At 32.5% G+C, this 14,713-nt stretch overlaps 3 protein-coding genes across 3 annotated transcripts in view; 1 reads left to right on the top strand and 2 right to left on the bottom strand.

The window, feature by feature from the left end:
• Nucleotides 1-529: 529 nt before the first annotated feature.
• On the bottom strand, nucleotides 530-1,371 carry LOC103573964 (39S ribosomal protein S18a, mitochondrial). The gene is made up of 3 exons (XM_014443603.1): nucleotides 1,238-1,371; nucleotides 957-1,093; nucleotides 530-860 (listed from the first exon to the last, which is right to left on the bottom strand). Exons 1-3 carry the CDS (start codon nucleotides 1,338-1,340, stop codon nucleotides 609-611), a joined length of 492 nt encoding a protein of 163 aa, XP_014299089.1. The 5' UTR covers nucleotides 1,341-1,371; the 3' UTR covers nucleotides 530-608.
• Nucleotides 1,372-2,463: 1,092 nt separating this feature from the next.
• Nucleotides 2,464-3,327, top strand: LOC103573963 (SAP30-binding protein). Its single transcript, XM_008553272.2, has 2 exons — nucleotides 2,464-2,540; nucleotides 2,616-3,327. Exon 2 carries the CDS (start codon nucleotides 2,746-2,748, stop codon nucleotides 3,325-3,327), a length of 582 nt encoding a protein of 193 aa, XP_008551494.2. The 5' UTR covers nucleotides 2,464-2,540; nucleotides 2,616-2,745.
• Nucleotides 3,328-4,890: 1,563 nt separating this feature from the next.
• The window catches only part of LOC103573962 (mucin-17), a 44,872-nt gene continuing 35,049 nt past the window's right edge, over nucleotides 4,891-14,713 (bottom strand). The window contains exons 7-12 of the mRNA XM_053741565.1: nucleotides 9,717-14,629; nucleotides 7,499-9,090; nucleotides 7,091-7,405; nucleotides 6,694-6,998; nucleotides 6,229-6,606; nucleotides 4,891-6,107 (exon numbers count right to left, since the gene is read on the bottom strand). Coding sequence (XP_053597540.1) covers nucleotides 6,072-6,107; nucleotides 6,229-6,606; nucleotides 6,694-6,998; nucleotides 7,091-7,405; nucleotides 7,499-9,090; nucleotides 9,717-14,629 — 7,539 coding nt within the window. The 3' untranslated portion in view covers nucleotides 4,891-6,071. The remainder of the gene's footprint in view (nucleotides 6,108-6,228; nucleotides 6,607-6,693; nucleotides 6,999-7,090; nucleotides 7,406-7,498; nucleotides 9,091-9,716; nucleotides 14,630-14,713) is intronic.

The raw sequence follows: 14,713 nt of genomic DNA, 5'->3' as shown, positions 1-14,713 counted from the left end.
TTGAAATTCGTTAATAATTTATTTATTATGAGAAAGAATAATTTTTCTTTTTAATTTTGAGTATCATTAATTTGTTTAAATTTTTTCTATTATGAAGTTCAATTAGACAATCAAAATAAATAAATATAAGTGTACATTAATTTTCTTCAAGTATTTCATGATTCTAGATCACAATAATAAAAATAAATAAGTTTAAGGAAGAATGAAAATGTTTGTCACATTAAACTTTTATGCTCTAATAAAAATAAAAAACAATGAATAATAAATGGATCGATAAATAATTAATTTAAAATTTCAGGTCTCTAGTTTATCCCAATAAACTCTTTCATTAATTATGTTGATGATTAATAACATATTTTCCAGTTGTTATAGAAATAAAATTTTATTTTCAATATATACCGTAGGGATGGTATTAAGAAAAAAAAAAAAAAAATATGAACACGCGAACTCGAAATGATTAAACAATAGGAGAGTCTAGTTTTGTATGACAGTCAATTTAAATAATAAATGAATATCAATGTTCCAGTACTAAATTTTTGATACTTTTTTTTATTAAATTATATACATAAGTTTGCTAAAGTTTAAAAAAAAATTGAATATAAATGCATTCAATGACGGAAAGTAGCATTGTAATATTTGCTTTTAATTGATATTTCATCATAATAAGTATTGAATCCTTTGTTTATGACACATGGTAGAGGTTCTTTGGTCTCTTGATTTATTATATTCATTAATCCAGCTCTAATAGCCATTTGTAACATTACATTAACTCGTTTGTGCTGAATTTTACAGAGATTTGTAACTGCTCGTGGCAACAAACGTCCATCCGATCCTACAAATTCCTTCAAAATTAGAACATCCTGTAATAATAACCATATTATTAAATAAAATTTATGCAAAATGTTTTAATTAAATTATCTCCAAAAATTAATCATCCATGAAAATGAAATATTTACAGTATGCTTAACATCCACACCAGCTGCACAAAGCGAACATGCTCCATTGTCGGTAGGCTTAAACAATTTATCTTGAAAAGGATCAGGAATAATCCTGGCTTCAATAGTTAATGTATTTCCTTCTTTTTTTTCAACGACTGACAAAAATAATAAAATAATTAAATACACAGTTATTCGCAAACAGAGTAGATACTTATTCAAAATGAGGTTAGATTACATTTTACGCATTTATAATTATAATAATAATTTTATGTAATTATTAATATCAATTAAGGACTTACATTCTTTTATACGATTAACTGAAGTAATTGATATTGATCGTCTTGACTGAGATAATAATAAACTTTTTCCATATTTAAAAAGCGGTCTGTTTATGGACGTCATGATTCAATAATGCGGTAAACTGTATTATCGACTACACACAAAAATAAAAAAAAATATATACATGCGAATATAAAAAGAATATATCCCAAGCGGCACAAAAAAAAAATAAATTGCTGAATTTATGTTAACAAATAATTGCACAATATCAAATTTTTGCCTGAAATCTAACAAATAGTCAACAATTTTTTTTTTAGTGCCGCTTGGGATACAGGTATATAAATTGGTCTTCAGTAAATAAATAAATTTATATATATATATATATATATAATCTTATTTTGTGAAATGAGAAATCTGTTTGCTTGTTTGATTTATAAAATAAATTGAATCAAAGAAATAATGTTTTCAGTTTACAATAAAATGTGCTAAGTAATTAATTTTTGTTTATTTGTGTATTTTAATTTCACCATTGTTTATTATATCGATAAAACGCTCAAAAAGTCCTTAACACACTTTGGTAGCAATAAGTAAACGTAAAAATATTTAATTTGTTAACATAAAGATACCATTTTGAACACGATATGTCACCATAAAAAAAGTTGTCAATTTGTTAACTTTTTGGTATAAAAAAACTAATTGCTCTTTGTGAATAAAATGTTACAAAGTGTAACTAAAATGTTATCAAAAACCTGACGAATTGTTACCATAAAGTAATCTTTTTTTGCAACATACAAATATTAACTTTTGATTGGACATTTGCTATAATTTTTGCTTTTAAAAACTTGACATTATGGAAAGTGAAATAAAATGTCAACACTTAAAATTTTACCGCTTTGTTAGCAATAAGTTGAGATTTGGCCACTTGGACACGTGGTAGCGCCACTATCGAATGCGCATCTACGTGGGTTTCTATACGTTTCAAAACGTTTACTTAGAGTTTCATTTTGGAAGGCGACTGACCGCATGGTGAACAAAGTTTATATTTATTATATTACATTCGACAAAATATATTTCTTAACTCAAACTTATTTCAGCAAGATAAAATACATTTCTATTTTCTTAGAACTTATTTTGTAAATTCGTAAGTACTATTTAATGTTTTCTAATAAAATTAACAAATTTCTTTTACGATTTGTACATTTGTGAATTATAATTGTTTCAGGCATCCGTATATCGTAAATAGTTGATCATTTAAAGAAAATCCAATAAGAGAAAGGTTAAATAAAAAAAAAAACAGGTGCAATCATCATTGACAATATACTGGTGAGTTCTGACACAAAATAATATTTCTTATACATTGGACACTCAAAATCAACTAATAATAATGTCTGTACAAAGCTTTGCTCTTGCTTCGATCACCACTGCTTACACTGATTCAGAGGATGAGATTGATGAATGTATAGACGATGGTCATCATCATCAGGAAAGCTCTATTACCTCACAGGTTATCATTCCACAAAATGTCCAAATGAATCAGCCGTCAACGCATGAACAGTTTAACGATATCAAAGACAGTTTAGTTTTGGATGATGAAACCGATGAAGACGACGTAATCATTCCCCCTGCACCTTCAGCTCAATATCCTCCTAATTTACAGGAAAAATTTAATCATTATTTTAAGCTTGCAGAATGCGGCAATCTAGATATGAATGAAGTTATCCAAAAACGAAAATCATTTAAAAATCCGTCAATCTACAATAAACTGATTCAGCATTGTAATATTGATGAATTGGGTACCAATTATCCACCAAGTTTATATGATCCACTCAAATGGAATAAAGAATCTTATTATGATCAACTTGATGTTGCTCAGCAAGATTTAATGACACAAAGAGAAAAATCAAAAACAAAAAATGCAAATGTTGAAATTATTTCTGGTGTAGTTAAACGTCCATCTCTAACAAATAATTCAGTTACTTGTACTACAATTAAAATCTCAGCTCCAACAAATTTTCCAATGGTTAATGATGTAACTTTAAGAAAAAGAAAATTGCAGTTTAATACTACAAATTTAAATTATAATAGACCAAGTCTATTACGTCTTTGTTAATATTTTTGTCTATGCTTATGTAAAAATTATGTATATTTGTAAATATATGTTTTCTATTTTCACAATGAACTTATTAACTTCTTTGAATTTTCCTTCCTTTTAACTTTTAAGTATTTTTTAAATTAATTAAAGCCAATTTCTATAAAAATTATTTTTTAGAATCTTAAAAGTATACGCGAAAATTAAATAAAATTAATCTGAGTTGGAATATAAAAGTTTCCAATACTCAATTGATGTTCTCAAATTGTGTACTTAACTTTTTGAATTAAATTGTTCCCGGTAAATCTCTCACTAAAAAATTAATTCAAATTTTTTGAAAAAGAGTATATTGTAACGCCATCAAATACTTACAAAATAAACGCATTCACTTATCATGATTTTATATTAAAATTTTTGTATGTATTTATTACAAATCTATATATATTCGGTATATTTACCAAAGACTAAATTATTTATTTGTATTTTTTGTATATTATTCGTTATGACACTGAAGTTAGCCGAAGTCTAATAATCTTTGGATTTTTTTAAAAATGATAAATTATTAAAAAAAAAATATTTAAAAAAATTGCACCTATAGTTTTTTTTGATTTTCTACATGTGCATATTTTTTTTTAGTTTTTTTTTTTTTTAATTAAATTATTGAAAATAAATTCGAAAATTTTTAATTGTCTACTGAATTCGATCATTATTTGTCTGCTTTTAACATTTTGGCTAGGTGTCACTGTCACTCATAGTCTATACGAGCCATTGTCATTGCTTCTGCTTCTGTTTCTTCCAAAAGATACCACGAACTCACTCTTTTGGTAACGCGCAAAATTAAAATTCGAAATTCGAAATAATCACATCTTTTACGGTGGCATCTCTACTATGATACTGAAATTAGTAGACGATTGTCAGTTTTTTAATTTTTTTTCAACGAATCATTTACAAGAAATAAAAAAAATAAAAAATATGCATGTATAAGAAATTTAAAAAACTCTAAGTGCATTTTTTTTTCTTAAATCCATCATTTTGATAAATATCAAAAAATTATAAGACGCCAGCTAACTTTAGTATCATATCTCTATTGTATTTTAATAGACATAAATAATTTCTTGTATTCCAATTTTTTGCTATGATAGTATAATATGTCTTTAAGCTATTTTTTAAACTTTAAAAAAGAAGTGTAACTGCAATCAGCTGTGACTGCTTTTTTTTCTTTTGGATATATATAATAGTCAACGCGTTATCATACAGAGGAAGGAATTCGAGATATTTTACGACATATTGGAAAGAGTCTGAGGTAATCTATAAAAAACTTGGTACACAAAATTTTTCTTGTCGTCATTTTTAATTTCTGCGCCATTGGATCTGTTGGTCGATTATAAAGGCGAACATCATTATAAAAATGACAAAATATAAAGTAAAAAAATTCTCGACATTGTTTTATTATTAAAATTGTATTATTTTTTTTTTTATTGTCAAAATAAAAAGTACATGGCTAAGCTAATAATTATACAAAAATACAATATTTACGAAGTAATAAAAGATGGAAAGGCAGTTATGTACAATAGAAAAAAATAATCATGCATACATATTATACGCAAATTAAATAATGCGTATATTATACTTTTATATGCTGTAATTATTACAGTAGTATGTATTTATACTTGTCTCTAATTAATTTTTTAACATGATTTTGTTAGTGTGGATTTTATTATTTAATTTTTGAAAATAGATATAAAAGTAGAAATAGTCTTTTTAAAAAATAGACAAACGTGTTGAAAATTCGTTGACACGTAGTTATTTCATGTTAATACATTAATTTTATAAAATATTCTTAGTTTAAATCCCTTTATTTTTACTCGCTCCCGAAGTAATAGAAAATTTTTTATTTTTATCATTTTAAATGTTTTTAATATAAATTATTACTGTTTGTTCACCCACAATTAATAATAATAGTAATAATAATGATTAATATGAGTCATAAGTTGCAACGTTGCACGGCTCCATTTATTTAAAAGTTTTTAAAATAAATAATACCTTTATTGTTATAAAATTTTGAACAATTATCTAACAGTCCCAGCCTATATATAATTAAATGTTAGTTTTGAAAATTCATGTAACGAAGCCGAGCAACATGGATACTCATAGTAAATCAATTAAACAAAACAAAAATAACAATAACAAATTCAATATAAATCTCTTTCTTCGATTTTATGAAACATATAATCGACCACATATATGTATATATAATTATATGATATTAAATATCAAAATCTAACAATGTAATTTAACAGTCAAATATAATTGAAAATTTATAATATTTTTTTGGCACGAGATATTTGTCTTTTATTTGACTTTTCATTTATTCATTTCTTTACTTTCTATTCTCAATAAATGTTTTTGAATAGTTACTTTTATTTATCGGTCGTACAATATATCTTAATATAAATGATATATCATATATGAAACAATAATATATATTTAAATAAATAGGTTGGCGTAGTGTGAAGACGATGAATTATATTGCCTTACATCAGACTTTTTCTACAAAGAACAAACGACAGAAACAGTGACTGGCACAATCACCTTCATAATATGGCCTGCACCTCAAACATTCACAGGTAATATATAAATGTATACTTAATATGTGTACGTACGAGGGCATATATATTTTAAACGTATAATAACAATAACATTGAAATTTTTTTTAAATATTATTTGGCAACAACGAATTTCACTTTTCAAGTCGATAATTAACTCTATAGTGAATCAAAGTTGGAATCACGATCGCTAGCCTGTAACATACAAAATTTTATATCATTGTTATGCGTATACATATAATCTTTATATATAATTATTAAGTTTATATTATACTGTATTCAAATTTATATGTGCACATGTACATAAAGTACTTACTGCTCGATCTGGATTATATAAAGGAGTATGCCGAAGTCGAAGCGTACTACCAAGATCTCTTTCAGCAGTGATAGGACCCTCACTAGCACTATCACGCGCGTCACGAGTATCTTTAGATCCTCGACTTGGTGACTGTTGTTTGATTGAAGTATCACCAGCGCACGATCGTCCAACGCTGGAATTTTCTTCAGCCGAATCTAAGGGAAGAAGTTTTGTTGTTGCTTGAATCGTTGTTGCATCACAGGAAGGTGCGCCTAGAGTCGATGTTCCGTCTTGAAAGTCCATCGTACTTCGCAGAGTTTTTAAAGTCGATGGTTCGAAGGTATCATCCAGTGTTGATTCGCCATCACCAGTTGTTTTTAATACCGTTGCTGATACCTATTGTTGAAAATTATTTATTTTATATTTTTTGCATCAATTATTTAAATAATTTAGTCATAGAAAATAAAAATTAATTTTTATTACTTGAAATCCAGCACTAACGAGCGCACCATTATTGGGAGCAGTTGGATTTTTAACTACTCTAATTCCAGTCTCTTCAATATACTCTCTTTTAACGTATTCTTTAGCTGTACTAGCAAGACTTGGTTTACGATTTCCAACTGGCGGACCACCTTCGAGATAATTGATGAGTTTATGTTCCTCAGCTGCAAAAGTACTCATAGGTGGCTTTGAATAATTCTGAGGTGATTGTGGTCCAGATCGGTATTTAGCTCGTGGAATCATTACACTTAGTGCGCGATCTGTATTTGCTGCTTCATTTATCGGGGCTAAAATTATCCATTTAAATTATAATTATTGTTATATTAATAATATTTTATAAATACTTAAAACTCTTTGAAAAAAATATGTATAAATTTACCTTGAGTTCCGGCAAAAGATGGTTTCTTTGGTGCTCGATATTGCTTAGTAGCTTTTCTGGGTCTTTTCGAACCTGGTGGAATAGGCGCAGTAGATCTTGGTGGTGGTGGAAGAACATGTGGAACATGATGAGGAATTGCAAGGTCTGCAACACTACCTTCACTGCTTGTGTCACCTCCTGTTCCTGTATTAATCATAGCTCTTCTATCTCCTGATTTTCTGGCTCTATTTGGATTGCGTAAACACGTTAAAGCTAAAAAGACACCCAGTAGACCGAGTAAAATAGCTCCAATTGTTACGACAAATATCAGCAGTACTGTAAAGATGTATTAAAATTCAAAATTAAATTCATTGAAAATTAATCTTTTACTTATTTATTTATTTATCATTAAAATAAAATTTTTTGTACCTTTCAAATTAACTTGGCAACGCTGGCCACTGTGCCAAGGGAAACATTCGCAAATCTCTTGACCATGGGAATTAGTAACACAGTGACCTTTGTTGTTACAACCAGCACAGCCCAGCGGTGCTTGAGAACATACTCTTCCAGGATATGCTGAATTTTCAGATAAATCAGCCCATCCTTCTTTGCACGAACACTGGTATGATCCACGTAAATTGAAACATGTTGCATGAGGTGAACAGTCATGGTGAGGTCCACCCTCTTCAGTTGAGCATTCATCAAAGTCCTTTGCATCAATAGTATCAATATTTCTTAGTGCAAATACTTCAGTTCCACCCAGACTATAATTACTGCTTATTAAATATTTCTTTAGTATATCTTTAAGCCGAGTTTCGCTGGTGTTGTCACTCAACTGAAGATGGAATTCTACTTGAGCTGGATGAGGATAGAATCCAGCGATATCAAGTCCTCTGTATATGTCCCTCAAGTCACTTTGCATCAGAGTTCTATCAAGAGCTTCTCGTGTTGGTCCAGCAAGTCTTCGGAATGGTGTTGATGAACTATCATTAATTGGCTGATCATATTGTATTGATTCTCTACCGATACGATCAAGACCCACACGAAGTGTGTATGTGTATGTCGGTTTGCAAGGACGATCTAAAAACATACGTGAAAATCCTGGGCGACATATACATCTAGCTTCACCACCAACTATAGCACACATTTCAGATTTTGCTCCCCGGCATTCTGGCTGACATTGATTGGTACTTGGACGATGTGGCACAACAGGAGCCCCAAGAATACTACCAGACAATACTCGATGTATTTCATTACCTGCTGGATCTTGTTCATCACGTAAAATTTCTTCTTCACCTCCATACTCTGCTTCAACTTCTTCAGCGTCAGCTGCTGGTGGATTTTGATCACTCATTACGACAAATATTGAGTCAACATTATCTGGTGAAGTTTCATAAGAGGGCAAGTGAGTCGCAGGTTGAAGAATTGTTGTAACTGATGTGATTACTACACTTGTAGGTCGTAGTAATGTTTCCGTTACAGTCTCTACGATCGTAGATGTCAAGGTATGGGTCAATAAAAGTGTTCTTGTTGTTGGTGGTGATCCTAAGACTGATGTTTCCGTTCTTGTAACCGTCAGAGTCTTAAAGTGAGTAACAGCTATTGGTTTCATCTCCATCGTAGTCATCATTGTTGTGGTTGTGACATTTCTAGCATTCTTATAGATTCTAGTATCAGAATGCTCTTTCATAGTTTTCGTTATTGAGTTACGGAATTTAGTAGAGGAGCTACCATACTTTCTCTTGGTTGTTGAAGTAAAGGTAACGTCACTTGGATTGATACTCTGTTTTATAGTGTATGGCCTGTGGCTCAAAGATTGTGTGGAGTTTACTCGACTAGATGAAATACTTTTACGGCTTGCTTCTAGAACAACGGATGGTTTTCTTGAAGTATCATAAGACGAAAGTCTGGTAATGTGTACTGGAGATCGTGTTGATGAACTAGATTCTACTTGTGGTAGTCGTAGACGTGTTGGCATTATTAAATTCGTTGAAAGTATTGCCGTAGGTTGCACAGATACTCTAAAAAAAATTAGAAAAAAAAAAAAATAATAATTATATACCTTAGTAACACGTGTTCAAGGAAGACTCTGGAGTAAGTATCTTTTGCAAGTCTCCTAGCTGCTAGTGTCTTTTTCTACGTATGTGTCTTTCACAAAATCATGGATCAAGAAACCTATGTCAAGATTTGTATATGGCTTGGTCATGGCATCTTACGCACGAATATTAAAGATATCTTGAACACCGTGCAATGAAAAAGTGTTTGACGCATTTCTTGTACCAGTATAACTTACAGTAGATACTTACGTATGGCTTGTTCAAGATCTGCTCAAGGCTCAAGGTCAATTTTGAGCTTTGAGCAGATCTTGAGCAAGCCATGTGCAACTATTTTCAACTATAATCTTGCTCCAGAATTAAGTTACAATTTGGCACAAATATCTTGTGTAAGGCTTGTACTAGGCTTGAAATTTAAATCTGGTCACAAGTATCTGCAGCAAGACACATACATAGAAAAAGACACTAGTACCTATCGACCTTGAGAGCGGACTTACTCAAGAGTTTAAAAAAATTGTTCTATGGTTGAATTATTATAAATTGAAGGAATAAAAAAGTTTTTAAATATAATAGTTTAAAATTTTAAATCTTACCTTGAAATTTGTTTTGTTTCAAACGGCCGAACTGTATAAACACTAACATGTTCAGGCTTTCTAGTCTCTACTGACTTAATAATATCTGACACATCCATCACGACAGGTAGATCAACAGTACCATGAATAATTGGAATTGTAGATTCGACAATATCCTGCATTACTGGTATATGACTTGTAGCAACTGCTGTTGCAATTTGTATAGACCCGGATACAGCAATAGCAGGTCTAACAGTAGCAATTTCAATTGGCCTAGAACTTTCAATAACAGGTGGACGCGGTGGTACCATATCTTGAGATAATAATTCCATTAAGAAAGGCCGAGATTTAGTTGGTCTTGGGATTGTTGGTGGTATCATACTAACACTTGGTACTGATGGTGAAGACGGTGGTGGCGGAGTTTCTCCAACAACTTTAGAAGAATCTAAAGAAACGTACTTTGGTGGTGGTGGTCTTAATCCAGAGTCGTTTATTGCCGTTGTCGAAGGTCTCGCAGTTGTAGTTGTGATAGTTACTGGAGGTGGTGACATTCCAACAACATCTGCAGGGATTGGAGGTGGTTTAAGGTCACCTTCAGCATTATCATTGTTTATATTGTCTTGCATTGTTGCTTTTGTTGTTGGTGGAGGCATCATTTCTTGAGAAGGAACTTTTAATTCATTAGAATTACTTGCTTTGTTTATTAACTGAGTTCTTTTATTGTTTGGTAAATTTTGTTCTTCTTCGTGAGCTGCGAAATTTGTTTGATAAGCGGTTTCAAGAGTTTCTCGATTTCTATCTTTAGCATGAATGATGATAGGCCGCATATGGATATTTGGTTTTTCAGAATGTAGTGTTGATTCTTCATTATTATGATTATTTTTATCCTTTTGTGTGTGTTTTGTTTTGGACGATGAACCAGAAGAAATAGTAATCGGAATTGGTAGCACAGGTCTTGGCTTAGTAAGTATATGTGGATATGCTGGATGAATTCTAGTACCTATAGATGGTGACGTAATTTCGGGATTACGAATTTTTTCCGTAGTAACGTATTTAGAGTCTGAATTACCGTGAGAATGATTTGTTCGGGTGAATGTCAAGTTTCTTCTGTTGGAATAATAATTCTCATTGTTTATCTTGTGAATAGTTTCCCAGTCTATGGGAGGCCGAGCATGACCACTGGGAGGTTTAGGATCATGAGTTATAGATATTTCTTTTTCGTGTTCAAAAACTGGACGTGATGTTGATACAACTTGGTGATGCTGGAATGGTTTCAATTTTGTTGGTTTTTCAGGAACAAAGTTAGGGATAATGGCAGGTGGTTTTAAATCAAATGTATCGTCCTGTTCAAATGGCTTGGAATTAGATGTTGTAACCTTATCACCAAATGGGACATTTTGAATCACATCATCGCCTAATTTGTCATCAGAAATTCTTTCATTTTCTTGATTTTCCGTTTCTGTGTTGTCTTCATAAATTTCATACGGCTTTAAGACATTTACAGAAGGATAATTATTGTTGTTATGATTTTCTGGTGGTGTTTCCGTTTCAGTTTGGTAGAAAACATTTTCTTCAATAGTTTCAACTTTTTTAGTTGATGATTCTACGTTATTGAACGGATTTTCTGTTTGATTGCTCGCATCTTGCACTTCCAATTCAAACTGGATCGGTTCAATTGGTTCATCATATTCATGTTCTTCAGCAAACTGATTTTCAAATTGTTGTTGCTGTTGTTCTTGTTGATTTTGTTGCTGCTGTTGTTCTTGGTGCTCTTGCTGTTGTTGTTGCAGCTGTTGTTGCAAATGATGTTGTTGTTGTTGATGCTGTTGCTGTTGATACTGGTGTTGTTGTTGTTGTTGATGAAGCTGCTGTTCATGTTGCTGTTGATGCTGCTGCAATTGATGCTGGTGTTGTTGTTGATGCTGCTGCAGCTGTATTTGTTGTTCTTCTTGTTGCTGCTTTTGTTGTTGTTGCTGTTTTTGCTGCTGATGTTGTTGCTGTTGTTGTTCTTCTTCTTGTTGTTTCTTTTGTTGTTGTTGTTGTTGTTGCTGTTTTTGCTGCTGCTGCTGCTGATGTTGTTGTTGTTGTTGTTGTTGTTGTTGTTGTTGTTGTTGTTGTTGTTGTTGTTGTTGTTGTTGTTGTTGTTGTTGTTGTTGTTGTTGTTGTTGTTGTTGCTGATGATGCTGCTGCTTATCAAGTTCAACATTTGAAATTTGATCATGATAATTAATACTTTCTTCAGATTCTTCAGCAGTTGAATCAGGACCAGCTTCAGTTTGTGTATCAGACCAAGGAACTTCAGGTTCATCTGGATGAGGAAGAATTTGTCCAAAGCTCTGAAGAACTGGAGGACTTATGTCAGGAGGCAGCTGGTGAACGTGATGATTTTGTGGAGGTGATGGCTGATAACTGGTTGGCTGAACAGGATGCTGTTGCATAGGCCTCTTAGCATTTCCAATCAATGGATTTCTGTAACCAGTTGCTCCAGTTGGAAGATTTTCCTGAGGCTCTTGATTTTTGTGTTGTTGATAGTTAACATTAGAAGATTGTTCATTTTTAGATTCCTCTTGCCAACTGACTGGAATTTGTGGTGGGTGAGGCGCCTGAGCAATATGTGATGGAGGTCGATAAGGATACTTTAATTTTGTTCCAAATCCTGAAGTCCTGTCCGGATTAGGATAATGAGTAGGTCTTGGTGGTCTTACTGCCGGCCTTGGTCGAACAACTGTAATTCTTGGTTTTGTTCTGTCATTCTTCCACTTTTGTTTTAAAATATCATTGGTAATTGTTCTGTTCGGCTTTTCATGTTGATAGCCATATCGATGATGATGATGATGAGAACCCTCAGTAGGTGGAGAAATGTCTGTAGTTCTTCGAGGTGGAAGTTCATTCAATGAAGGCACATGGTAATCTCTTCGTGGAGGTGAAAATCCTTGTTGGTGTTGGTTAGGTTGAGGTCTCAAATTAGCATTGAGATTTACTGAATCAGGTGAATGATGTACTAAAATTTCTGTGTGTACTTGACCTTGATTTGATTGTCCATAAGATTCAGGTCTTTGAATCAGTTGAACATCCGATGGTCTTTTTTCAGGTCGATTATTTGTATGTATCTCAATTTTGTCATGTGGCCGAGGAAATTTTGAATAAATTCGATTGTTAGAATTAGGAATAGTATGTGAATGAGGCTTTTGAGAAGGTGATTTATAATTATTTGATGGTGGTGCTGGTGGAATCATAAAATTTGATGGATTATTTTCATGTTTTTCAAATCCAGTGTAGCCAGGATATTCCTCAGGTTCTGGATAAGGTGAAGGATCATCAAAATACTGTCCACTAATATGTGGTTCATTAGTATCACCAAAAATAAGAGCCTGTGTCCCTCCTTGGGGAATAACAACATTTGCCACTTGACTTGGTTGAATATTTACAAGCAATGGTTGACCGGTTGATCGATCTATTACGTGAGGAACTTGGTGGATTATTGGCTCAGAAGCTATTAATTGTGTGGGTTCTGGTTTTAACTTAGAGCTTTCTAAGTTGGTACCAGTAATAATAGGATCTTTTTGAGCCCACGGTGAGTGATTATGGTGTTCATCTAAAGGGCGATTTTTCCAAGGTTGAGACTCTTGTGGTGGATACGGATTCAATTCTTGATCAATTCTGGAAGGAGTTGGTGGCGCTGGAGGAGGCATTAATGGATCTTTTGAGCTCCAAGGTCGTTTGAAGATATTAGAAATCCACTCAGGTTCTTTTGTATTGATATTTGGATTAGCATACTTTTCAATATTAGGTCTACCAGGGGGTTTAAGAAGTGGATCGTTCTCTAAAATATCATGTTTTAATCCGTTTCTCATCGGTTCTTTATTCAAGTGATGAGGAATTTTCGGTGGACGTTTAGAATTTAAAGAAATAGCGTGAGGACTATGACGACTAGGTTCGGGTCTATCATCTTTAATCACTTCCAAAACAGGATGAACTGGAATATTAGGTACAGATATTGGTGGAGGTTTCATCCCAAAGTTTTGATTTTCATTTCCACTTTGAAGATATGTTTGAGGTGGTCGGGGTGCCAGTATACCAGGTTTACCAATAATAACATCACTGTTTGCTGTAATAACTTCTCCAGGAGATATTGGAATACCATCAACAAGACTCGCTGCAACTTTATGTCTCGTTTCCGGTATAAAGTTTGGATTTGGATTAGCTAATTGAGCAGCAATATTTTGACTCTCCGCTGTTTCAATATCACCATCTGCAAACTCGGCAACAGGTATATAAATTGGTGACCGCTGAGTCGTGAGTTCTTGAGGCTCTTGATTAACAACTGGAGGATTCGAAGCCTGCGGTATAGTATCATTTCGGCGATTAGCTGATGGCTTGCCTTGAAGAAGTCCAGCCATAGCAGTAATAACTGGTCCCAAAGCAGACAACCCATTGATCCCAAGAGATCCAAGACTCAACAAACCACCTCCAACTGGCTTACTTGGAGATCCATTATTATTTTCAGCCGCATCATTGTCTTGAGTTAATGATTCGTCGTGAGTTATTGCTGAAGATGCGCTGGTATCCAAATCACTTGTATTTTGCTCACTCTGTTGTTTTTCTGGTTCATCTTTCTGAGGCTCTGTTTCAGCTTCAGAAGATTGGGATACTGGAACTTCAGAGTTTTCGATAACTGATTCAGATGACTCTAGAGAAGCTGTTGGTTGAACATGTGTACTAGTGCTGGATGAATCAATCTGGTCTTCTTCATCAAAAAAAATAATTGTTGAACCCGTAACAACATTTTTTACTGAATCTGAGTGATGAGCTGTCGTCAAAAGATTCATATAACCAGCATTAAGTAAACTTGGAGCTATAGATTCTGTCACAACGTTCTCTACTACATGAGATCTTGAGGAGATGGTCGTAGAAGTTTCGCCATCAGGGCCAGCCTATAGTTAAAAAAATAATCATTTATCATTATTAGTAATAATGAACATAATATTTTATAAAGATTATTATTAAAGTAATAAATA

Source organism: Microplitis demolitor, chromosome 8, assembly GCF_026212275.2.
Source record: "Microplitis demolitor isolate Queensland-Clemson2020A chromosome 8, iyMicDemo2.1a, whole genome shotgun sequence".
NCBI lineage: Eukaryota > Metazoa > Arthropoda > Insecta > Hymenoptera > Braconidae > Microplitis > Microplitis demolitor.
The sequence above is the reverse complement of the archived record's forward strand: the minus strand, read 5'-3'. Positions and strand labels throughout refer to the sequence as shown.